The sequence below is a fragment of the Talpa europaea genome (genome assembly GCF_964194135.1).
Source record: "Talpa europaea genome assembly, chromosome: 7".
Classification (NCBI taxonomy): Eukaryota; Metazoa; Chordata; class Mammalia; order Eulipotyphla; family Talpidae; genus Talpa; species Talpa europaea.
This window is the reverse complement of record NC_140074.1, coordinates 5,655,183-5,681,335: the sequence shown is the minus strand read 5'-3', so window position 1 is coordinate 5,681,335 and position 26,153 is coordinate 5,655,183. Positions and strand designations below refer to the sequence as shown.

Sequence of the window (26,153 nt, the reverse complement as noted above, 5' to 3'; positions counted from 1 at the left end):
TAAAGATGCCTCAGCCCATCACAGCCTGGAGGGCGTGGGTCCGGGAGGCGCCTCAGGCGTCCACCTGGGGGAATGAAGCGGGAGAACGGGCTGCCCCATGCCGGGCTGAGTGTGGCCGCCTGTGTTGACGTCCACCACAGGCCGGGCTCCGGGCCCGCGTCCATGAACCTCCTGACTTCCCACTTAGCTGCTGCCCCCTCTGCCTTTCACTTCGTTAAAGCCTTAGCACCTCCCTGCCGGGCAGGCATGTGCTCCAGCCCAGGTCCTGATTTTCCCAAGACCGCTCGGTCAGAAGGTGCAGGTTAGGACTATGAAATTTTAAAAAATATTTTGAAGTATTTACTCAACTATTAAAATTTAATTTTAGAGTTACAATGTAATGTTGTAACCGTTGTTTCATTTTTGTAACACTGTGATCTATTAAACTTTGTTTCAAAGTCACCCTGTGCTTGATAATCCCCTGACAGAGGATATCCAGACCGGCTCCTGGCAGCCTCCCGGGCCTGCTCTTCTCCACTGGTTGAGCTGGACAGGGTGGGCTCGGCAGCCCCAGCTTCTTGTCTCGCCGGCTTCATCCAGGGGCTCCCCCGCTGCTTTTGGAGCTTTCTTGCACGGGTCCGCTCCCCACCACCCTCAGCTGTGTGTTTGCGCGTCAGGTGAACTTGGCAGCGTTGGGCCTTCGAGCCACAACTCAGTCCGTCGCTCTGTCCCTTGCATGGACTCTGAAGGTTCAGAGTCAACAAACCACTTTGACTGTTGTAAGCACTGTTCAGCGGCCAGCTCAGGGGGGTGCTGGTGACCTTAGGCCCCCAGATTCTCCTTTGCTTCCTCACCAATTGCCTGATACTGGGTTATATACATTTTCATTTTCTTAACCATTGCCTGGGCACACTAGAAAGTTACAACTTTTTTCTCCATTTCTAAACTGACCCTTTTACCTGAGGTCATTTCCCCATTCACCCATTCACCTTGGTCTTTTTCTCTCATTCTGCTGGTGTAGACTCATGTGCCCCGTGGCGGGTGGCATCTGCCTGTCCTTGCTGTTTCCCGCCTGCTCTTTCCCCTGAGCCAGGAGTCTGCCTCGGAGAGCTGGGTGGCACTGGCAGGACTGGGGGTGGCCCTTCACCATGGGTCTGCGTGCTGAGCAGGATCCGCATGCCAGCAAGAGGGGGGCTTTATTTTGGGGGTGCCAGAGCAGCAGCCGTTCCCCCTCCTACTTTTTGCATGGAGGTGGCAAAAATTAATTTGTCCTGCAGTCACTGTCCAACATGACTCCGAGCCAAGTGCCTCTCTTAGGTGCCCCCAGGCCATACACGGTGGGTGGTAGGGATGGAGGGAGATCACAACGTTACATCACATGCCATGCTGGTTCCCAGTGCTGTGCGGGCATCTCTTGTTTGAGGGTTTGACCCCTCTCCCCATCTCTCGCTCGTCAGGCTTTAGTCTCTTCCGTGCTTTGTCAGGGGGTCTTGGGAGGAAAGTGCTTTGTGTCCTGTGCCATGTGACCATCTCACCTATTTTGGACGTAATACAGTAAGAATTGTAAGTGATTCGGGGTTGGTTACAGGGACAGATGACAGAATCAGTTTCTCCCTTTTGAAACCTGTTTCAAAGTCACAGATGAGCGATCTTGCTCTCGCACATTTGATTAATGGCCTCATTAGGGTTGTCTCATTAACCTCATTAAGGTTGTATAAGAATACGAAGCTAGTTATTGTGTTTCTAGTGACGTGTATACAGATCTGCCAGGATCTGCTAGAGCTGCCCAGTCCCCCTGCTGGATGTGCCCCGCCGGGTGGGGCTTCTTGGCAGGTGTCTCCCCCTGAGCATCTGGCATGTCCTTGCCTCATGTGTTGCCTGAAGTCGCTGACGAGCCCCTTTCGCTTCCCTTCGCCAGTGGAGCTGCTGCCGATTGTTCTGAGCTCCAGCTTTTCTCACACCGACTGGGCCTTGGGCTCTGGAATTGGTGTGGGGCTTTAACCCCAGTTCCAGCCCCTCCTAGCGGTGTGATGACACAGTGGCCAACTCTGTGTGCCTCCGAGCAGTGCTGACTCGCGCTGCCACCGGGAACACTTGCAGAGGGGGCGGTAGGACAAAGTTGTTTTCACATAGGTCATGGAATCCCCCCGCCCCCGCTGTAGTTTCTTCGTAGTAAATGTCGTCTTTGGCCCGTCAGAACGGATGTCTCAGAGAAGCTCATCTTCATGATTTCATTGAAGGCAGCTGTTCAGATGCCCTTCTGGTTCTGGGCCTGCTGATTTTGGGATGCCTGTGGGCTGCAGGAGGAGGCTGAAATCTGGTTTGGAGCGTAGGAGGGAAACTTGGGCTGGACATAGACACGCAGTTGAAACTGTGCAAGTATATGTGACCTTCAGGCGGGAGTGTAGGCCTGGAAGGATGCGGAAGACCCTGGACAGGTTTAGGTGGGGCTGGGACATGTGCCAGAAGAGCAGGAAGGCAGCTGGAAAATAAGGTGCTGAGTGCGAGTGCCAAGCGGCAAGGGCAGAATGGAAGGTAGGGTGGGGTTGGGTGTGGGGGCCGAGGGGCTGGGCTGTGGGGAGTCCTGCAGGCAGTGGGCATAGTGTCAGTGGAGCAGGGAGCAGAGTGGAACAGTGTAGGCCCACAGACCTCTCCAGAAACTCCCCTGTTAGGAGAATAAAGAGCAGGAACTGGAGGCAAACCTTCTGTTATTACCAGCCTCACCGCGGCCGTTGTTGCTATGAGGAGAGGCTGTGTTGTTGAAATGCTAGTGGAAGCAGAAATAGGAGAGGCCAGGAAAGACACAGGCTGGGGAGGCATCAGGGCAAGGCCTTCAGTAGGGGGTGAGGGTGGGCTCCCCCCCGGGAGGAAAGGGATCCTGGGCAGCACAGGGCCAGAGAAGGGAGAGGAGACAGACTCGGTGGCAGAACATTTTCTTCTCACAACTTAGTTTTTCTCCTTGATGAAGCTGGGGACACGCCCCCAGAGGCATCTCTTCCCCTCCTTGCACATCCAGCCAACCACCCCAGGGAACCGGAGCCCAGCTCAGCCCGGGCAACCTCAGGGGCCCTTGGCAGAGGGTGCGGCAGCCCAGGGCCAGCTGAGTGGCTCACCAGGGCCCTCCCAGCCTCAGCCCAGGCCCTTGTCTCCCCTGTAGAACCAGCCCTGTCCCCTCTGGTCCATTTTAACTTAATTACACTCAAATCAGTTCCATAGCTTGGGCATTTTTAGGCATTAGTGACTGGAAGAGTTTTGTTTTATTACTTCACATTTTCCAAACCTACTTTACACAGATGGATCTCGTAATTCTATAAGGCCACAGACAGGAGCGGAGCAGTGCCAGAGGCTGGGCCAGGACTGTCTCACTATAGATACGAGGGCCTCATCTCTTTTGACATCTTGATGAGCCCTTCTGCACCAAGTTTGGGAGACTTTAAGACCGAGGTGGCTCACACCCAATTCCTTCAGCTCACCGCTGTGAGCCAGCCGTGCCCCGCATGCCACCTCCTTTATTAGGCTCACATCTTTTGTTCTCTGCCTGAATTCCAAGAGTTCATTTCAGCATCCCTGTCTTTTTTTTTTTTTAAGATTTATTTATGCATACAAGAACTGGGGTACATGTCAGAGGTATGGGAGGGTGAGAGGATTCACCAGAGACAGAGCAGGGAACAGAACAGGCAGAATGACTGAAATACACTGCTGAGGGGAGCAGCGGGCGAGACAGGAGAGGTCTGCTGCGCCATGTGGGTAGCTCCCTGCCCGGGGATTGAACTCATGCTGCAGAGGCTGCAGATAGCTTCACAGTGCTGTGCTTAACCCCTCATGCCACCAGGGAGGCCCCTCAACAGCCCTGTTTTCATCAGCAATGAAATGGTGGCTGAGAGAGGCTGACTCCTCTGGGGTCACCAGGAAGTAACCCTGGCAGTTCTGAGCTAGGTCTTTGGCTCTGCGACCTTTATTCCATTTTGTCATGGAGCCTCCAGACACAATGCATTTTGCTCTGTGGAGGTTTTACTCTCCAGTGTACTGTCTTCTGCTGCGCAAGGTCACTCAGAATTGTCAGGACCTACAAAGTGCCCAATCCGTTTTTGAGTGAGAGTCTTAGAAATGTCCAGAGCAGAGGGGATGAATCTGGCTCCTGTCTGCAAAATGAAGGAGAAATAACAAAATAGACTGTGTTAATAATTCAGGACAAGGAGCAGGTGGTGTGGGGAGAGAATCAGTGTTGCCCTTAGACGGAGCCGGCAGGTGCGACTGGAAAGAGGGGGCCACAGCCCGTATCACGTGCTGCTTCTGCGCCGGGGGCTCTGCTTTAACCTCATCTCATCATTATAATGAGCTTCACAGATAAAATTTAGTAACATGGCCATTTTGGGTGAGAAAACTGGGGTTCCGAGAAGATAAGCATCGTATAGCCGGTGTGCGGGGTTAGGGGGCGCTGTGTGTTGTGGCCAGGGTCAGGCCAGGGCTGCTCCCTCAGGATGCCTTCCTAAGGCTACACACTGAACGAAGCAGAGTGTGTACAGAAGCATGCATGCGCGCGCACACACACAATTTTTTTGTTGATTAAGAATTCAGGAAAAAAAAAAAGAGAGAGAGCAACTAACAGCCTCAGCTTCCGCACCTCAGTTCTCCTAAGTCAGTTTTAGGAACTGTCTTCTCTACTTCACTGTGATCAGTGCCTCCCAGGACTGGTTTTGGCTTCCAGAGGGTCTTGTCTGTGCGGTGAAACTTCAAGAGGGCAACGAAGTGCACCGCGAGATGATTACCAATGTTTCAGGGGCCGGGGCGGGAGGGGCAGATGTCGCTGCAGTAGGTCACTAGGCTTTTGAAAAGAGACTCAAACGTATGTTTTAAAAACAAGGAGAAGGATGGTGAACAGGCAAATTCTACATCTCAAGAGACTCATGTCTACTTTTGCAAAGATGCGGAGTCAGTCTTCTTTCCAGGGCGCGGGTGCTGCGTCCCTTTGCTCCTGATGAAAGCAGGTGGGACAAGCCTGGCTGTGGGGCGTTCCCGATACAAGGGAGACTGGCTAATGTCGTTGTCATTGCTATGACTCGGGGTCTAAATTGTTGGGTGTGAGTGACTTGGCATCACAGATGGTTGTGTTTGGTGTGTGAGTTGACTGGGAGGCCATGATGTCTCATGGAAGTGAGTGGCCAGCAAGGGCTCCTGGTGGGTGCCCAAGCGCTCGGGAGTCCAGGTCATTCCTCTTGTAGCCAGAGCCACCCACTGCCCCCATTGGGCTTCTCACAGTGAGCCCCTGTGCGTGGCTCCTAGCTGGGTACTGAGAAGCATCTGAAGGACAGGGCACCTCAGACATAGCTGCTCACAGTGTGGCTCCGGCCATTTCCACTACCCCCCGACTTCCTAGGGCACCCCTTCTGCATCTGTTCCAGCTGGTAGGCAGCTGACTCTCACTAAAGAGCCTGAGAGTTCCAGGTGTGTGGCCATAGTCACTAATTACAGCAAGGCCTGGTAGGAATTAAAAGGAGGTGTGTAGTTTCAGGGTAGAGAACTGTAGACTCCGCCACCTTCCCTCCAGGGGCTCCCCAAGGTGCAGGCTGCGGATGCTGGGGATCTGCGTGATGGGTTTTCCTTGGCCCGTGAGCTTGTTCCTGGCAGCTGCCCCCTCCTCTGGAGGGAAGGAACGAGTCTCACTGCTATAACGTTAATGGTATTAAATTATAATGTTAAGCCCGCTGAAAAAGGGAAGACAAGGCCCCTGGAGAAGATATTAAAGGGCACCTTTCCTTCTGCCCCTTTGGGTTATGCGAGATGGGGGGAGTGTGACTTCAGGATGGACTCCAAGATGACCCCAGAAGTTTCTCTGAAGAAATGGAGGATGCTGTGCAGCCAATGAAATTAAAGATTCTTCAGATTTTAAGTTGGCCTGGGGCCCTGGAGTCCATTATGGTGGCAGGAGGGAGGGGTCCTGCTGATGGATGTTCTGTCTGCTTTCGGGTGATTTGCATTAAGAAGGGACTTCTGGGGGCCTCCCCTGGTGGCACAGCGGTTGAGTGCTGGGCTGCGGGGCTGCCTGCAGCCTCTGCTGCGCCAGTTCGTTCCCCGGCCAATGGTGAGGGTCCCACAAAAAAAAATAAATAAATACAAGAAGGGACTTCTTGTCCCAGGGGAGCTGGCAGAGTGGCAGTGGTGGGGTTAAGAATCTTGGCATGGAAGTCCTGGGAAATGTGGCCAGGGTCATGGAGGAAAGAATCCCACTCCTTACCCTCACCTCTGGGGGTTCCAGGATGCACCTCCACCTACAGCCCCAGCTCTGCTCTCCAGGGACAAGGGAGAGACCCTTGGATTCTCTGCAGAGTCGAGCTTAGCCCTTCCCCACCTCTGTGCCCATGCTCCAGTCAGCTGCCCCTGTGTGTTTTGCCTGCTGGCTAGAATCACTGCTGAAGTTGACTCTGTGCTTCCTAGGAGCTAGCCAGCTGTGGGTGGAGTAAGAAGGAGAAACACAGTCTCGCCCCCAACGTTGTCGCCTTTACCAGGAGGTTTAACCAGGTAAGCAGCGCGCCTCGCATGTGCCTGTTGGGAGAGTGATCTGTTGTCCCCTGTCGCTGGAAGTCCCTCCAGGGTTCAGTCCCAGGCACCCCGCCCTCGACCCAAAATCTTTCTGAGCCCCACTTTTCCCTACGCTGGTGCCATCACAGCCCCTTGCACATAGTAGGTGGCACTGGCACATCTCCGCAATTGAGTCACTTCCGTGGCTTCTACTTCAGCTCTAGTCCCAGCACCCCGGGATGCCCTGCGAGCTCCTGCAGGTGGAGCTGGCTCTGTTCCCCTCCGGCCTCATTATCTCCTCCTCCCTCTGTGCTGTGCCTTGTCATCCTGGCCTCCCTCCTTTCTCATGGAGCACCAGAGCTGTCCTCTCAGCTTGGAATGTGTCCTCCCAACTCAGCTCCCAAACAGATCTCAAGCTGAATGTCCCTTCCTTAGGAAGCCCCCAGAGTCCCCAGCCTGTGTAAGGGCTCCCGTCATTGCACCCTGCGCTTCTCCTTGGGGCCTTGGCTCATGTGTCCTCATGTTGTGTAACTCCTTGCGCTCCATCTTCCTCGCCCGCCTGTGGGCCCCTGAGGACAGGAACCACGTCTGTCTGGCTTATCACCATGCCCCCCACCCCATGTCCGGCAGACAGTCGACACTCAGTGACTGCATGTGCAGTGAGCAAATGTCGGGGCTCAGGACATACTTCTTGAACTGAATTGAACTTCTCCAAGTTCCTCACGGCCTGCTCTCTGTAGCTTGTAGTCCCATGCAGACTACCACAAACCCGGAGTTTTGCCCCAGGTAGCAAGACCTGCCTCCCTACTTACTGGATGGTGATGTAGACTGGGCCCAGCTGTGGGAGTGGGCTTCTCATTTCTCAGCCAGGCCTGCTAGAACGTGATTCTTGGACAAGGTTGCCTGCAAGTCCACTTTGGATGGACCAGCACCCCCCATGGTGCTGCTCTTGTTTTTCTTCTTGTTTTTCGGGTTTCAAATGAGGTCACTGGCCCAGGGGCTGCACAGTGTGACTTCCTGGATCTCTGGGTGATGGGCCTGGCTTCCCTTCGGCCTTTCTCCAGCTGGGCCTGCCCACCCGGAAATGCCGGGTCCTGTGTGTCAGGCCTGCTCAGCCCTCCTCGGCTTCTGGCCTTGGCTACCACCTCAGAGAGGTCCCCCGCCGCGTCTGAAGGGCGAGGCCAGCCTTCTCATTATTGTTGTTTTTGAGATGTAATAGGAGCTAAGAAAGGCCTAGCTGCATCTGCAGTTGGGGCTACATACTTCTTGACTTGAAAAGAGGTTCTGAAGCCTTTTACTTCTTTTTTCTTCCCTTAAAAAAATCTTTCCCTTTCCAACTGATCTTAGTCTTGAAAAACAAACAAACAAAAAAAAAACAACAAACCAAAACAGATGTGCTCACACTGTCAGGGGATTCAGAGTTTCCTCAGCGAAACTATTGGACTGGGAGCCAGCTCAGTTCCAGCTCTGACCAGGGCTCCCGGGGAGGCCCACGCCTCTGATGTCACCTGCTCTGCAAGGAGGCCGGGCAGCTCAGCAGAGGGATGCAGTCTGTTCTGCGAGGATCACCTTGTGTCCAGCTCACACCAAGTGGCCGAACTGAGCCAGAGCATGGTCCTGTATCCCCAGTAGGAGGCTCCTAGAAGTGGTCTTCATGTAGGCCTGCAGCCTCTCAGTGAGGCCCCTGGACACAGCCAGGAGGCTCTGATGTGGAGGCTGGCCAGTGGCCAGGCCTGGTCAGCCGCTGGGGCTACTTTCTGTGACAGGAACTGATTGGCATCCCTTCCTAACAGACTTTCAGATGTGAGAACAAGGCTCCTCATCAGACTCCAGATAAGGGTGAGCAGGTCACTTACCTTTCTGAGCCCGTTTCCTTATCTCTAAATGAGAAAACAAGAAAACAGTAATACTCACCATGCACAGTTATTCTGAAGATATGAAATGACACATGCCGAGCACCCAGCACAGTGTTTGGCGTGTGGCAAGCATCCAGACATTTTCGGGGAGAAAAAGGAGAAAATGTGGAGATCAGCAGATCAGAAGAAGCTTGCCATGGATTTGAGGCTCCTTGTGGCTCAGTCAGAACCCCAGGGCCAGCCTCCTGGTCAGGTCCCACTGTGCCTGCTTCTGCCTGGCACTGGGGTCCTTTGGCGCTGTTCAGAGCGGCTGAGGTGAAAAGAGCTCAGCCGTGTTCACTGAGGGCCTGTAAGGGCCAGGCTTGTGTTTCAGCCCCAGGGCTTTCACCAGGGCACAGAAATTGTCAGCCTTTTTGGACCCTGGCTTCTTTTGAGAAGCTGATAATATCGCATATGAACCTGCCCCCAGATAAATGCAGAGGTATATGACTTTGCATTTAATTTTAGTGGACCCACTGCCCCCTGTGTTCCAGAAGTTGGTGCATGGACTCTTTGGAAGGTGGGGGACAGGAGGCAGAGAAGCTGTGGTCGCAGGGAATCAAGCGAACCTTCACCTTAGCCGGTCCATCTTGTGTGTCTTTTAGTGCTTTGGCCCAATACCTTTCAAGTGGTGTTTAAAGATCAAATATAAGTCAAGGATGTAAAGGGTTTAGCTCAGTGCTTGATCTGTAGTAAACAATGATTGCTTAGAAAAAGTGCAGAGAATGGGCCTCTCCGGTGGCGCAGTGGGTTGAGCGCAGCGCTGTGAAGCTGTCCACAGCCTCTGCAGATTCCCAGCCGGCCAGGGAGATTCCCACATGGCACAGCAGACCTCTCCTGTCTCGCCCGCTGCTCCCCTCAGCAGTCTATTTCGGTCCTTCTGCCTGTTCTGCTCCCTGCTCTGTCTCTGGTGGTTTCTCTCACCTTCCCGCACCTCTGGCCTCTACCCCAGTGCTTGTATAAATAAATAAATCTTTAAAAAGAAAGAAAAAGTGCAGAGAGGTAGGAGCCCTGAGCCAAGAAAGGAAGGGGTTGGGAGGCCCGGACTCGCTGCTCACCTGCTTTGAGGCCTCAGGAAGTCCTTTCCTCGCGTTGGGTCTCTGGACCCCACCCGTACTTGCCTCCTCTTCCTCGCCTGGAGGGCTCCTCGGGTTACAGCCTCTCCCAGGGTTACCTGGGCCTCATGAAGTACTTCCTCTCCTCATCTGTAACCTCCCTGTTCTCATCCATCCATCCTCAAGGCTTTGCCACTTATGAGAAAAAGGCACACACGTCCTCCTGGCCGTCTTGGGCCCTGCAGCCCCTCCCTTCTCCCCTTTGTCCTCAGAGCCACTGGACTGGGCACCCCCAGAGCTGCTCTCTCCAGCTTTCACTCGACCCCTTGAGCTGCTGCGGCCCAGCTTCCCCTTCACATCCCCATGGGGCTGCCTTTGCTAAGGCCTCTGGTCTCCCCGCTGCTGACCTCATGGGACACCTTAAGTCCTATCCAGGTGAGGTGGACCCAGGTTGGGTGCTTCCTTGTTCTTGAAGCACTGTCTCCAGGACATCACCCTTTCTGGGTGCTCGTCCTGCCTCCACGCTGCTCTTCTCAGCCTCCCTTCCCCTGCCCACCCCTTACATGTCAGCAACCCCCGGTTCTCACTGGGGCCTCTGTCCCTGTGGCTAATCTCATCTACTCTCACAACTTCAAACATGGGTGATACTGTATCTGCGTCTCAGGCCACACCTCCCCCAGCTTCCAGAGCAAGTATCCATCCCTGCTGCATGGCTCAGCCTGCATGTCCCGGGGAGCTCATCTCCTGCTCACACAACTGCTCCTCCTCCTGTGCCCACTACCTCAGAGCACGCTGCTGCCCAGGATGAAGGAGGACCCTTCCGGGCCCCGCCCTGTCATCTCCCTCCCTCCATAGCCCATCAGTCACCAAGCATGGTCATTCGTTCTTCAGAGAATCTTGGGAGCTCACATCACTTGCCCCTCACCTGGGTTGATGGCACAGGCGAAATCCCACCCCAGTAACAAACCAGCGCACACAGTCTTATTGCAGTTTTATTCATGATCATCAAAAATTGAAAGTAACTAAGGTGTCCTTTAATAGTGAATGGGTAGAGGGCCTCCCTGGTGGCGCAGCGGTTGAGCGCTGGGTTGCGAAGCTGCCCGCAGCCTCTGCGGCGCCGGTTCGATCCCCGGCTGCTCCCCGGCCACCGGAGGAGGGTCCCACATGGCGCGCAGACCTCTCCTGCCGCCCGCTGCTCCCCTCAGCAGTGTACTTCAGTCCTTCTGCCTGCTCTGCTCCCCGCTCTGGCTCTGGTGAATTCTCTCACCTTCCCGCGCTTCTGACTGTACCCAGTGCTTGTATAAACAAAACAAACAAACAAATAAATAAATAAAACATGCCTCTATTAAAAAAAAAAAAGATTAAAAAAATAAAAAAAAATAGTGAATGGGTAGAAAAACTGCTAATTTCATGCAATAGAATTGTGTTCATCCCCTCTCCCTTGCAAAAATAAGAATAATCCATCAAGCCATATAAAGACATGGATGAATATTAAACGCACATTGTTAAGTGAAAGAAATGGTCTAAAAAGGTGACACACAGACAGTCTCCCCTGTCTTTGACATTCTGGAAAATGTCAAAAAAAAAATCTAGAAAAGTTAAAGCTGTACAGATAAAACAGATCATTGGTTGCCACAGTTTGAGAAGGGGAGAGGACTGAGTAGGTAAAATATGGCACTCTTTTATGGTGGTGAAATGATTCCCTGTGATTTAGACCGGAAGACTCCATTAATATTTCAGCTCTTCCCAACTTGGTCTGCAGATCAAGTTGGACACATGACGCACATTTGGGGAAACCCATAGAACTTTACAGCACCAAGAGTGATCCGTGGTGTATGCAACTTTAAAGGGGTTCATTGTGGAGATCAAGGGGCCCTAGAATGCAGTGCAGAATGTTGCAGAAGAATCCAGCTGCATGAGTGAGTGACTGCAGTAACTCAGGGGATGAGCGGATACTAGAGACAAAGGGACATGGAGCTAAGTCCTGTGCTCTGTTTAAGTTGTTTCCCTAGGGGAAGGAGAACAGTTCTGGAGCTACTGCTCATGCAAACTGGAACAGTCAAGGAGGTGGGCGCACATGGTGGGAGGCTTCTCACTGGTGGGGTAGGAAGTGACAGGTGCGCAAGGTGAGAAGGCTACAGCAACCCGTAAGGTCACAGGCTGGGTAGGAGGTGTCAGCAGAGATGCAGATGGTTACATGCGGGAATACAGAGACAGATACGCGAGTTATGACACACGCACTTTTCCTTGCTCTGCCAATGGAGAGGACCTAGAAGCCATGATTCTGCAGGAACAACAAGCACACCCAGCAACAGGCACACCCAGCACCCAGACCTTGGCTTCTAATGCCATCATGTAATAACGGCAACCAAAGTTCCTTGGAGAAATGGCTGGTCTCAGGACTGGGGCACAGAATGTACAGGATGAGTCTAGCAAGGAGGGAGTGCTCAGACCAACCAAAACAGCGCTGGGGTGATGTCAAAGGGGCACAGGAGCCAACGGAAAGAGTCTCAGTGGCCAAGGCCTCAATATGAGCAACAAAATAAATCTCAGTGTTGGATTATAATCCGACGTGTAAATATCCACGAGTCCATACTGAAATGAATAAAGCATTGAATAAACGAATAAATAGGGAACAAACTTCCCATGCATGCAGAAGAATTCCAAATAATTTATGTAGATGCTTTGCCCTCATGAAGGTGGAACACATCTCCCTACTTCCCAAAGTGTGAGCTGATATTTATGTAGCCAACTCCCTGTTGACTGGCATTTGGTTTTCTTCGATTCTTTTGCTTCATAAACAGTGAGCTTTTGTACACGTGTCCTCTAAATTTCAGTATTTAAAAAAAAAATTCTGTATTTTCATAGGATAAACATTTTAGGGAGAATAAAACTATAACATCTTGAGAGACATATTCGTACTTCAAAATGTTCCTATAAATTTATAATTTGCAAAACAGTGTATGAATACCCATTTCTCCAGACTCATGATGCAAAGTATGACTCAAAAATGATTAACACATTGTCTTTAATAGACAAAGACCTTTGCCAGTCAAATAGTAGGAGGACAAATAGCATGACAGAGAGATGAATGAAGGGTCTGAGCAGGTAATTCACCAGGTGAGTTGTACAAAAACCTTTAAATACTTAAAAAAAATTAACTGAAAAAAATGCAAAAACAAGTTATGTAATTATGAAAGAAATGCACAATAGGAACAGGGAGATATTATCTTGTCCATTGGACTAGTGAGGAGAAAAGACTTGTAATAACTGGTATTCAACTGTGTATGGGAACAGGGATCTGCTCCAACTTGTTGATGGAGAAACAAATAGACTTTTGGAGGCCAAGTTTTTTTTAAAAAATGTCCACATACTTTTATTTACTCTGCCTTACAGGAAGTTATCCTAAGACCGCAAAAAAAAAAAAAAAATGTGTAAAGATGTTCACCATGGTGTTGTTTATAACAACAAAAGAATTTGAAATAACCTGTCCAACAACAGGGGGACATAAGTTAATGACAGTTCATCCCTATGCTGAACTCCTTGGCAGCTGCTGAAAACTGTGTTGTAGAAGAATATTCCTTTAACACATTTCTCATCATGATACAATTAACAAACCAATGCACTTGGAAAAGACAAGTGTACGTCGATAGAAAGAGCACCCGCAGCCTGCGTGCCGGCATTTGCCGTGGTGTCTGTGTGTGAGAACTGGGTGCCAGCCATCTTTTCTTTTACACTTACCTCTTGTTATCTCATGTTTTCCTCATTAAGCCTCTCTTAAATTTTGTAGTTAAAAAGAAAAAAGAATTAAAAAATATTAAAAAAATTATTGTATTTTTATTTTTTTAAGATTAATTTATTCATTCATACAAGAACTGGGCTACAGGCCAGAGGTGTGGGGGGTGAGAGGATTCACCAGAGACAGAGTGGGGAACAGAGCAGGCAGACTGACTGAAATACACTGCTGAGGGGAGCAGCGGGCGAGTTAAGAGAGGTCTACCGCGCCATGTGGGCTGCTCCCTGGCCAGGGATTGAACTTGGGCTGCAGTGGCTGCAGATAGCTTTATAGGTTGCATCTTAACCCCTTGCTCCACCAGGGAGGCCCAAAAATACTTTAAAAAATTATTTAAAACTATGCTGGTTCTTCCTTTTAATGTCTTTCTCATCTGCCCTTCTCTCCATTTCCTTTAACGTGGCCCTGGCTGAATCTCCACCTCCCTAACTTAGGCTGTCGCATTAACTTCCTGCTTGGTGTTGCTGCCCCCCCACAGAAGGATCTAACTTGTCCTCAGCTCAGAAGTTTCTGGAGACCTCCCCACTTAGAGTAGTGTCTCTCTTGGCTCCTTCTCACTTAGTTGCTCCATACCCCCCACAGCCTGGCCTTTACCTCCTTTTTCTTGCTTTACTCTCCCAAACCACCCCCACCCCACAGGCATCAACCCAGTCTTTACTTGCTCTCTGTACCTGCAAGTCTACCCAGCTTTCGGGGCCTGCCTCCTCCAAGAAGCCTTCTTCTGTCCTTTCCTCTTCCATACTCCACGTGATTTTGAATTTCTTCTGTGGCCACTGTCATCAGCTGTCTCCTAATGCTGTAATTTCTGGAGGATTCTGCCTCCTCCTTTGGTCACCTCCTTATCAGGCAAGGGCCACTGTGCCTGGAGCCTGCCCCCAGCAAGGCTGCATGAACCATGGCGGCAGACCAGAGCCAGATCTGCCACGCTCCATAATTATGCCTTAAATATGCCATTTCTGCACTTAGGAATCTGTTAAATTATACACATAAACGATCACAATTGGGATTATGTGGCATAAAAATGCTCATTACCAAACTGTAAGATTTATGGGCAAATGATTTGGTATCCAGAAAAGCTTTCTTCCACAACTATCAATAAACATTTGAATCTGAACTTAATTTTAGGCAAGATTTTGGAAAAAATGACTCTATGGAAACCCAGGCATGTCCTGGAGGCAACCACAGATAATTAGGCTGGGAATGCTTTTCTATAACACTCCTGCTTAATATCAAAAGCAAATTTTTATTCTTAGTTACTCTTTCCTTGTTGCCTCATTGAAAAATGACAGTGTTTCAGTAAAGAGATATATTTGGTTATAGCGGTAAGCTTGATTTCTTAACTCTGCTATTTTTTTCTTTGTAAGAGTGAGAGGTTTTAGATGCCTCGCCTTCCTTTTAATTCTGCACCCCCCCCCATACTCTGCCCAGTGCTCCCCCTTCTTTGCAGCGCTATCATTGCGCTCCTGGGCACCTGTATTTCCCATAGCGCTGTTGTTACAGTAATGAAACACAAACAAGAACGCTAACCACCTCCCAGCATTTCTTGGCGTCAAGCCCCTTCTGTGTTTTATTGAGGGGTCAGGTGAGTCAACTGCATAGTGGTAGATGAGCTTCCTGTTCACCGAGGGACCCAGGCGGATGTTGATTTACATGAAAGGGTCAAGCACAAATGATGATCTGAAACCAAGGGAGCTCACATATCCTTTTGATGTGCTGCCCCCAGAAAGGCATTGCCCTCTACCCGCATTACTTGAAATGTACTTTTGTGTCATTTAAATTATCGGGCAAACCTGTTCTCTCAAAATTCACAACAGTTGTGCAGATATTGGTGCACCCTTGTCTGGGCTCCAGCTGGGAGGTACATTTCCTGGGTGTGACTGCCAGGATGTCCTCCCTTTGTCTAGCTGTTGGCCATCTGTCCACCTGTCCACCCATGGTCTCCCCGTAAAACCTCCCTTCTGCTCAGGAGTCCTGTCCGGTTGCTTTCCGTTCCCCTGTGGCACCTTTAGGGGGACTCGTGTGTCATGATGACGACCGTGCTGGAGAGTGGTGCTGAGGGTGCGGGGCCCGTGTGCAGGGCTGGGTGTCCCAGGAGCCCTTGACCTCACGCCTCCCCTAGGCTGCCTCTCCCTGCTGCTTAGAAATCCCATCCCAGTGGCGGGCAAGGGTGCCGTGGTGGTCCGACACTTAACAGCTTTTCTGGTGTGTGTGTGTATTTGACTTTCCAGGTCAGTTTTTGGGTTGTACGAGAGATTCTAACAGCACAGACTTTAAAAATAAGGGCAGAAATCCTGAGCCATTTTGTGAAAATAGCCAAGGTAAGCTGCTTTATTATTTTTTTCTCCTTCCTTTGTTTATGGTTTCAAAAATGTGTCTCTTCAGTACTTTGCTCTGGGTCTGGGCGGGGTTCAAACAGGGGCTGTGCCCTGTCTTCCCTGACAGAGGCAGCTGCACGTCCAGCCTGGCTGCCACACGGCTCCCCGGCCCCCATGCTCACGGTGGTGGTGTGCTCCTCCACCCTGCAGTCTCCTTACCTGGCCTTTCCTGGACTCCACGAGCCCTCAGGCTACCCCTGGCACCCCAGCCTCCCTCCTCTCACTTCAGGTGTCGCTGGGCATCATGAGCATAGATGCCTGTGCTGCCATCTCCTTTGCACAGTTCTCTCCCCCAGCAGCGCTCACCCCACCAGCACGAGCTCAAGGCCTGGGCCTGATGGGCACTGTCCTGGCCAGTTGGACTCAGGGTCAAGTCTGTGCCCCTCCCCCCTGCCCCCACTGCGCCCCCCACCCCACTGCCCTCGCCTGCCAGCTTGGTTGTCATCCCAGAAGCCTGCCGGGATTGCTCCTCTTACTGGCCCTGCAGGCTCCTTCCCTCACGTCCCTGACCCTGACCTCTGGGCATGCAGCGCTTTCTCTGGCCGCTTTGCCTTTTGCACGTTGTCTTCCCACCCACCCTGGGCTGTCCACCCTTCCCTGAGGGCCCTCGCAGGCCAGGCGCCATAGCAGCTGCTTTACCGAAATGATCACACTCAATACTCACGTTATTATTATTCGTTTCCAAAGAGGGGAGGGGAGGCTAGAGGTACCCATGCCCAGGGCCTCGCAGCCAGCGGGTGGAGGGAGCCCTCTCTGCTTTCAGGGTTGCTGCTCTGACGCCTCTCCCAGGAAGGTCAAGTGTATAGTTGATGAGTACATTAGGGGCTTTCTGACCCACGCATCTGAAGGACCAGAGCAGTGGTGGGCCCCTGATACCTGCGGCTGTCAGTGCTGGTGCAGGAGGGGGACAGGGGGTACAGCTCCAGATCCCCCCCTCCCAGCACTTTCAGTTTGGGAATGAGCTTATAGTCCTCTCCTCACCTCTGCCATCTTCAAGGTGGATCTTCGCACTGGCACCGAGCCCTGTGCAGGCTCCTCCTTTCTCTGGGCCTTGGTTTTCCTGCCTATAAAATGAGAGGAGTGGATTGGATACTCTCCCAGAGGCCCTTCAGCTCTGAAAGAAATTCTGTGGCCAGCATAGCAGTTGAGATACAGGGGATGGAATTCAGGTCACCCACAGAAGCTATTATTGCACACAGGAAGCAGCTCGAGAGTGTTACAGGAAGTGGGCAATAAAGCATTAACTTGTGCGGTGAGGGAGAAATCTCAGGGGAGGGTGGAGCTGTGGGGACCCGGCATAGGACTTTTCATGACTTGTTCACTTGGTTAGGCCCCGCTGAGCACTGTGCTGGGTACTAGGGGTGTGGCGGTACATAGGCTGCATCCCTGCTGTCAGGGGGCATGCAGTCCCGTGAGAGCAAGGCCAGTCAAGTCCAGCATGCTGAGGGGATGCACAGGCTGCGAGGGGACCCACAGGCATGGACCCAGCCTCCCTAGATTGGGGAATGTGGTCAGGAAAGATGGGCTAGAAGTAGTATCTGAGGCAGCCGGACGAACAAGTCTTCCTGAGGTCCTCTGGGCGCTCGCCTGACACCAGGCCCTGGTCTCCGCGAGCCACGTTCTCTGTCCCTGGAAACATCCGCGCCAGGTTTCTCATCCTCGGTCCTCGTTTTAAAGACGAGGATCCCAGCGGGCTCAGGAGGATTAGGCCACACGTTGCAGGCAGCACACCCACGTAGCGGGAGACGCGGGAACCAGGCCTCTTGGTTCCCAGAGAGAACCTACTCGCCAGCCCAAACTTTCAGGGCTCCCAAGAGTGAGTAGCAGAACCCGGGTCCTGTTAGAGGGCCTCCCTCGGCGTAAACCAAGAGCAGAGCAGTTACACCTCTCTGCGTTCGCTCTTGCCGGGGTCTCCTTCTGTTGCCTTCCATGGTCAGGAACTTGTCTGGGGCTGAACTGAATCCAAATATTCTCACCGATTTGGGGTCTGATTCAAGGAGCATGGTCAAATGACGGGAAGCTGGAGCGCTGCCCTCCCAGCTGAGAGGGATTAGGCAGAGCGATAACATCTCTCCTGGCCTCGCTTGCTCGGGGTGTTGAGGTAATGACCTAAGACCATGTTAATATTGTTGGCACAGCTGGGGTTTCAGTTTACAAAATCCTGCTGGGACCGTTTGGATCCCTCGAAAACAGAGCATACAGGACGTTATCAGAGCCATGCTGAGCCACGCTGCTGTCCAGCCACCCGGCCAGTCAGCTCGTGGAACCCTGCGAATGTTTGGATGCAGACTAACCTTTTGACAGTTTGAAAGAAAACGAGCATATGGTTTCTGTGAACATTCTAGAACTATATTTTCTACATGAGATATTTTTAAGTGTAATTGAATTTCATAAATATGACAACATTTGGTAACAGTTGAACATGTTTTTGTCTGTTGTTTATAGCAGCAAAATAATCTATTCCATATATTTTTTTCCAGAAACTTCTCGAACTCAACAACCTTCATTCTCTCATGTCTGTGGTGTCAGCATTGCAAAGTGCACCTATCTTCAGGCTGACAAAAACCTGGGCTGTAAGTTAATCTCCCCGAAACTTCCCCTTTGATTTTGGCTGTCATTTTGCTGGTGAAGCCCTGCATTCCTAAGCCCCAGAAGGCTTTCTCTGACTTTGCCGTCTGCCAAGACAGACGGTTCTGTGGTTAATAAAATGTGCCCTGGGCATCCCCTCTCCTCCAGTGACCTCAGCCCCCTCTGCGGACAAGGAAGTTCTTAGGGCACTGACAGGGCTGGGGTCAGGAGCCCCTCAGAGGGCCTCTTCCTGGGCCCTTCAATGTGTGGGAGGCCCGGGTCAGTGGCATGACTTCTGCCCTCCCCTTGGCTGGCATTTTGCACTGCAGGCTCCAGGCTGCCCTTGGGAAGGAAGGTCTCTGGGCTGATGGTTCACAGCTGCCTGGATGGCTGGCCCTTCAGCTAACAGTTTCTCTGAGGAAACCTGTGACCCTCATGTAGGGAAAAATGAAAAAAAAATTTTCCTGAAGGCCATGGATAATTTCAGCTCAGAGGTGGAGCCTGATAGTTATATAATTGAGTCTGTAGGAAAGTTTTTCTGCTGTAAAAATACTTTAAAAATATCTCAGGCCTCCTTATCCTCCTTAGTTTGGCCTGTTGCCTGACATGGGGGAAGTAATTGCTATTTCCATAGCTCATTAGCATTCACCTCCTGGCCTGCCTGGTCCAGGTCTCTCAGCCACACAGCCCGAGCCTTTCAAGACCTGTTTATGTCCTGTGGAACTGAAGGAAACTGTATGGAATTGTCAGATGTGCTTCTGCAACTCATTTCCGAAATCTTTCCGCCGGTCCGTGGGGCTGGGCTCTGGTTCGTACTTGGCTAGTTCAGAGGCCTCTAAAAGACTAGGGATTATGATGTCGGTGATCAGAAATGAACCTCATTTCTTTAAGTTGCAGTTTTCCAGAGGTCTAGCCCTAGCAAGTGGGTCAAGAAGAGTGAGCCTGGAATCAGAAAACGGGGCTTTGTTCTCCTGCCATTCAGAGCCTGTTCCCCAGGCTGTGCAGAGAGGCCGCCCGAGGAGTAGTTTTCCATCAGTGCTTCCCGGAGCCCTTGGGGTTCCTTGGATACGCCTTGGGGGCCAGCAGGGGCTGGGGGAGAAGAGTGGGGGTGTGGGCAGATAGCGTGATACTCTGTCCAGCAAAGCAGCTCTGTTTGTGTCAGTTCTGTGCCCTGGGCTTCTAGGTGAGGTGCTGTGGAGCTGTGGCTTGCAGATGGAGCAAGTTTGGAAGCCGCTCGTCTCTGCAGTTGCTGCCAGCCCCGTGATTCCTTGAGTCCCTCTGAGCCATTAAGCTTTTTTCAAGTTGCTTGGAGATTCTTTCTTTTTCAGACGAATTTTCCGTTGTTTAGATGCTGTTACTGTTTCTGGGGCTTCTGGGAGCTATACGCAGACCCAGAGGAATGAGCTGCGGATTTCATGGTGAACAGACCTTCCTGTCATGGTTCTTAGGAACCCCTGTAGGCTGCTAGGGGGCAACGGCAGTAGGGAATCAGTACAGGGGCGGGGTGGCTGAGGTCCACGCCGAGAGCTGATCCACTCGGGCGGGGCAGGGCCCATCCTGAAGCCTGGCGGGGCAGGCCTTCTCCCCGGGATGTCAGGCATGGCCCAGGTGTGGCACAGCATAGGGCCAGAACAGTGCCCTCGACTGCTCCGTGTGGCTTGATGGGGCGCTGCTCAGAGTGGCTGAGCCACCACTGCTATTGATGGGGTCTTTCTGCCATGAAAATGAATATCCTACAGCTCCTCACAGAGCCTGGAATGGACTTTCTGCCCAGGATGCACTCAGAAGCAAGAGCCTCCTCACCTAACCCCCTTCCAGACCTAGTGAGCCAACTGCTCTTCCTGTGGATGTGCCAGAAGAAAACGTGCCAGCCACGGCCTCAGAGACTTCCCATGTTCACCCATTTCCTCTTGACGGCTGCCCAGTGAGGCAGGTGTGGCTCTCACTCTCACAGATAAGGCAGCGGAGGCTCTGACAGGTGAGGTGGCTTGTGCCGGCTTCCACAGCTAAGAGGCAGAGCTGGAGCCAAACACAAGCAGTTTGGCTCCAGAGTCCCTGCCCTTAGCCATCACACCCACCGAGCTGAGCAAGAATAGCCCCACACCTGCCTCTCCATCCAGTGCTCCCCTGGGGGCTGTGAGGACGAGCTCAGTGGGCCGCTGGCGCCTCCCCAGGCCTTTGCACCCCTGTCCAAGGACCCCCGAGAGCTGCAGCCAGGTCGCACAGGCTGCCTCGCAGGATGCCTTCTGGCCACTCTTCTGTTGGTCCGCCAGTCCCCGGTGGCAGGGGGGGGGGGTGGTTGTTGTTGCCACCTGGGTGGGCATCTAACCCATGGGAGCCGGGGGGATGCCAGGAAACGGAGTGTCCATGCCGGCAGACAACAGGGGGCCTGGGCAGCAACACACTTCTGTCCTTTTTCTGAGAAGTCTCCCCATTGCCTCCTAAGGGCTGTGATTTGGGGCTGTTTTCTCGGTTGCAGGGGGTCACTTACAGGGGAGAAGGTGGGTAGATGTGGCATCCCAGGAAGTCAAAATGACAACTGCCAACTGCTGCGTCGGGGCGACAGGTGGGAGACCAGCTGGGTGGGTGTCAGCCTGGCATCGCCAAGGTCACGGGGGCTTCGGCCTCTTCCAGACCAGATTCTCCCTGTTAGTTCAAGGGCAGTGGGTGGCATAGAGCATTTGGGAAATGGAGGGGACCAAACACTGCATCCCTCCCCTTCATCTGATCACCCCAACACTCCTCCTCCCCCCTTCCCCGGAACCCTGTGGAGGCCCCTGTGTATTCCTGACACGCGCTGCCCCTAACCCAGCCACAGCATATCTGCTCTGCAGCCCCTGCAGGTCTCCTGCCTCTGCAGGTCTCCCCGCTCTGGCACATTCCTTCACGAGGTCTGGCTTTTCTCTGAATCCCTGTGTCCAGCTGGGCACTTGTTTGAGTTGTGGATGTTGTGCCGGCTGAGTCACACCTCCTCTGGCTGTTCATTTCTGGTGATGTGCTCAGTCACGAGTGCTTCTTGGAAGAACCTTCCCCACTTGCCCCTGCATCTGGCACCCCTGAGGCCCCGTGGAGAGCAGGGGCAGTGGAAGCGCCAGCCACAGCCCGAAAGTCAGTGCTCCAGCGTCCTCACTCCAAGAGGGGCAGTGACCGCTCCGTGGTCACAGAGCTGACGAGTGCCCGAGCCAGGGTGCTGCAGCCCCACCTCGCTGGACCCAGTTGTGTTCTTGGCCAGAGTGCTGCATGGTTTGTCGGTGGCACACCTGACCTTGCAGTCAGACTGGGCCCAGGGCAGGGACATGAGCACATGTGCTGCTCAGGAGGAGGCTGGGCCTGGGATCGAGGAGTGACTAGCACCCCGATGCTATTCCTGGGGAACCTGGATGGAAGGGGTATGGGGGCCTGCCTCTTGGTTGCACTGCAGATGACCTCCAGTGAGGGTCAGGGGTCACCAGCTGCAGAGCAGGGCAGCCTGTGGTTTGGGTGAGCTGGTATGGGACAGGCACGGACACCCCAGCCTTACTCAGAGCAGCCTTACTAAAATGCTGACGGGGGCTCAGGCAGAGAGGGAGTGCCTTCTGCCGGCGCAGGAGGACATAGACAGGGTCTCACTTAGCCCAGCACAGGGGCCATCCTGGAATACTGTCTGCTTCAAAACCTGAGGCCCGGGAACTGTGTCTCCAGTTCCCATCCCCTGAGCATGCTTCACATGGTCCTGGTTCAGCCTGCAAGTCAAAAACTTAATGAAGGCCTCCCCCAGGCCAGGCACTGAGGCAGTGGTCAAGGCCCCTGTCCTCCTGGACTTTTATGCTATTCAGGGAAGTTGAACCCTTTATTCAGGGAGAATAAACAGGTGCCTCGTCTGCCTGGCCCAGGAAGTGTGATAAATGCAGGAAGGCAGGGCCAAAGAATATCAGGTGGGAATAAAAGCAATGCAGACTAAGCCGGGGTAGGGGACTGCAGAATGATGGGGCCCCCTACAGCATGGGGGCCAGGGGAGGCCTCTCTGAGGAGACATCTTGTCTGTAGAGACCTGAGTGACAAGAGGAAGCCAGCCTTGTCCAGTGCCAGGCCCACAGAGGGGAGAAGCTTCATGGAACTCTGAGGCCAGTGCGGCGGGGAGGAGACCAGGCCCAGGCCAGGAAGGGGGCAGATGGGCACGTGGGCAGCTCGCTGGCCGTTCTTCAGTGAAGGGCTTTATAGAGGAGATGGGCAGATCTGGTTTATGGTTGCTTTTTGCTTTTTGTTTTTTAAATTACTGTTGCTACTGTCTGGAAAACAAATTGGGGGGGGCAAGAGTGGAAATGGGGCTTGTTAGAAGTTGAGGGGGGATCCAGGAGTGCAGTGATGTGGACACGGAGAGAAGCAGGCTGGGGGGGCTTTCCCAAGATGGAGTTGGTAGTGTTTGCATCGGGCTGGATGTTGGGTGAGGAAAGAAGGGAAGGGTGACCCCCAGTTGGGGTCTGAGCAGCTGGGAAGATGGTGCAGCCTCAGTTTTGGTCAGAGCGATCCCAGGAGGGGACTGACTTCATCGTAAGTGACCAGGGCAGGGGCGAGTCACTCCTTACAGCAATTGCAGTCACGGGACCCACGCACCCGCCCCGCCTGCCGCGCCCGGTCCCTCCGTGATGTGCTCTTTCCTACTGAACCATCCAGCGTCCACGTCATCGGTGGCAGTAACGCGAGAGCTGAAGTTCTGGCAGGAGGAAATGACAGCGATGGTCAGGCAGCCTGGCCTGCAGGGTGGAGCCCACCTGGGGGCGGGGCTTTCACTCCCAGGGATCACTGTGTGCCTCGGTGTGAACGGCTCCTTCCACCCAAGCGGCCTGAGCCTCTCTGCAAACACCAGGGGAGGCAGATGTGAGACCTTCACGTGCATCGGGTTTTAGGGTCTTTCCTCCAGGAAGAGCCTCTGCCCCCACGTCCCTCCCCCCCACCATGGTGCCCTTGCCCCCCCCCCCCCCCCCGGCTCTCTTGGAGCAGGTGGTGGTGGTGGGGCGCTTGTTTCAGGCTTTCTGGCTCCCGTGGAGGCAGGTGGGAGAGGGCAGAGGGGAGGAAGGCGGGGGAGACCAGCACGCGCAGCCCAGGGGCTCGGCCTTGGTCTTCCCTCAGCACCCTGCCTGCGCTGCTTCTCACAAATTCTGCTGACGTTCCAGCCTTGTCTTCCTTGACGTTACCACACTGCTGGACACTGTTGATTGCTCCCTTCTCAAACAGCCTCTCTTCCCTCTTAGTTCTCTTCTGCCCGCCATTCTCATGACCAGCTCCCCACGACGGCCGTTGTTCCTCGTACCCACTAGATGTTAGTGTTCTGACCCCAGTTCATACCCTCCCCAATCTCTCCCATCCTGCGGGGCTCTCCCCAGCTTGAGCGCCTCGGCCATCACCTCTGCGTCGGGTGGGGGTGGTGCTGTTCTCCCCCAGCCTCTCTCCAGAGCCTGGACTGGGTCACGGTGCCTGCTCCTCAGGGCGCCCTGCTCACGTTGGCCTTTGACGGCTCACACTGGTGTGCCTGTCATTTAACTAAGGTTTCTAGGAAGTGACAGTGAGTGCCAGGAGCTCCCTTAGCAGACTTTGGAGCAATATGGCAGACTGAGCCGACGAGGAACAAGTGCTCCCACCCAGCTGCCTGCTCTGAACACGCAAACACAAATAAACACTGCGCAGAGCACCACTGAGGAGCCAAGCTGAACTGGAAGCCAAGACGGGGAAGTCACGAAGTGTTAGAAACAAAGGGCTCTCAGAGTCCCACAGTGAGAGTCGAGAGGAAATGCTGTGCGTGGGCCTCTGTGGCTGGGGGTTCCAGGCAGCAGGACCCCACACATTGGGGAGGGGGGTGCTGGAACTCAGAGAGCTGTCAAGTGTCACCCCATCAGAACATGCCTGTCCAGCCTAGGGGAGCCCCGAGGGAATGTGGGTGGAAAAAAGCACCTACGAGAGACAGGTCCCATGAGACCTGAATTGACATGGGGACCCCAGACTGGTAAGAAATGAGGAACAGTGTCCCATGCAGATTCGAGTGTGGACTCTTGCATCAAAGACCCAGGCTCAGCCTGGACCTGCCTCTCAGGATTAGGATTAAAAGAAATACACACAGCGTGTTTAGCTTGCTTGGCGCATGGGAAGGGCGAGGCGGTTATGAGCTGCTGCTGCTGTCGCTTAGCATCAACTCTCCTTGACGGTTGTCTGTAGCCAGGCCCTGTCCGATGACCTGGTACCCCTGTCAGCATCTAGCACGACTCTTGCTTCTGGCCTGCCTTTCTTTCTTTTTTTTTTTTTTTAAAGATTTATCATGCATACAAGAACTGGGGTACAGGCCAGATGCGCGGGAGGGTGAGAGGATTCACCAGAGACAGAGGGGGGAGCAGAACAGGCAGACGGACCAAAAGCACTGCTGAGGAGAGCAGCAGGCGAAACAGGGGAGGTCTGCCGCGCCATGTGGGTATCTCCCCTCAGCCAGCTGGGATCGAACCCTTGCTGCAGAGGCTGCGGACAGCTTCACATCGCTGCGCTCAACCGCCTGCGCCACCAGGGGCGGTCTGGGCTTACTTTTTCTAGTCCCTCCTCGCACCACTTCTGGAGTGGTCTCCCCCAAGTGGCTCCAGTGTTCCCACTTCCCCCGTTAAAGACGGCACTTAGCACCTCCCGCCCGCCCCCTCCTCCTCCAACACCCCAGAGCAGGTGGCTCCGATACAGCCATGTGCTCCCTGAGCTGCTTCACCTGCCATTTCACCACTTCCCATTTTATGATAATACCTTGTCGGCCACCTTTTAACCATCATTTGGGTTTCTAGCCCTGATGGTCGGTGGCCCCTTAGAGTGAGGGAGATACTGAGCGTGGATGAGAGAGGGTTGGTATAGGGGTTGATGTTTTCGAGGGAACTCGCCTTTAGGAGGAGGGCGCCTGGCATAAACCTGGGGCTGCAAGCATCTCGCCAAGTGCAGAGCACCCAGGGCAGGCGTCTGGGCGATGGTAGTAAATGCTTCTCCCTCCTTCCTGGTTCTAAAACACAAGCCATAACCCTTTCAACTGGGCCAGTGGGACTCTGCTGCCCGCAGCAACCCAGAACGCAAGGTCGTGTGCACGCAAGAGTGGGCCAGAGGAATTTCCTGCCCAAACACTGCCACAACCAACTCATTCTTTCCCCTTCGATTGGTATTCGCTGTTCATGCTTAGCTGCTTGTGATTGGCACCCTGTTTGCAAGCTGAGTTGAAGTGTCCGGAAAAGCAGAATCAGCAGTAAAATGGTCATCACATGTCCACGGTAGCCAAGTGGCCAAGTCAAAAACACACTTTGCCAAGTGGCAAGTCTTCATCTCTCGCCTTTATCTCTTGTCCAAAGCGACACTCGCCTGCATTCCTGCCCAACTGTGGCCCCTGGAGCAGCCTTGTGCCCCCACTTCCAGGCAATTGTGGTGCATCTTCACCCTCTGGGGCCTCGCCAGGCCTGTCTCTGCTGGTTGGAATCCTTCCAGACTCTCCAGGACCCTCTTCCTGAAGTCTCTCCCCTCTACTGGGAGCTGCTCTGCCCTTCTGGATCCCTCTCGGAGTGTTGCTGACCCTTGCTTGCCCTAGCTCGCCCATTTCGTTACTCAGCCAGCATCAGTAGTGGGGTTGCACATTTGGTGCCTGACTCCCCATCCTCCTAGGTTCACTCTGCACCCAGGACAGGCCCGTGGCCAGCTTCCATCTGGAGTCCCTGCTCAGCCTCCTGCCTCCACTCTCGGGGCTTTGTGGGAATGTCTGCCAGGGTCGCTATGAGTGCCATTAAAAAAAAAAAGTCTTAGGGAATGTTTGGAAGCAACTGGTAAAATCGTCCTACAAGATCATGTCCTGTGAACATGTGAGTGAGTGCCTGTGCATGTGTGATGTAGATAGGCGTGTACATGTACACAATTACAGGATAGTTTCTTACAAAAGTAAAGTCATGACTTGTATAAGTGTAAAATGAATATTTGTCAAAGATTTTAT

At 53.2% G+C, this 26,153-nt stretch overlaps 1 protein-coding gene across 8 annotated transcripts in view; it reads left to right on the top strand.

Annotated features, from left to right (window-relative positions):
* Positions 1–26,153, top strand: part of RALGPS1 (Ral GEF with PH domain and SH3 binding motif 1) — a gene marked incomplete at both ends in the record, with an annotated part of 184,679 nt that overhangs the window by 32,594 nt on the left and 125,932 nt on the right. For all 8 annotated transcript variants that reach the window (XM_084238997.1, XM_084238996.1, XM_084238995.1 and 5 more), the window contains 3 exons: positions 6,415–6,498; positions 15,470–15,559; positions 18,097–18,189. In XM_084238997.1, coding sequence (XP_084095123.1) covers positions 6,415–6,498; positions 15,470–15,559; positions 18,097–18,189 — 267 coding nt within the window. The remainder of the gene's footprint in view (positions 1–6,414; positions 6,499–15,469; positions 15,560–18,096; positions 18,190–26,153) is intronic.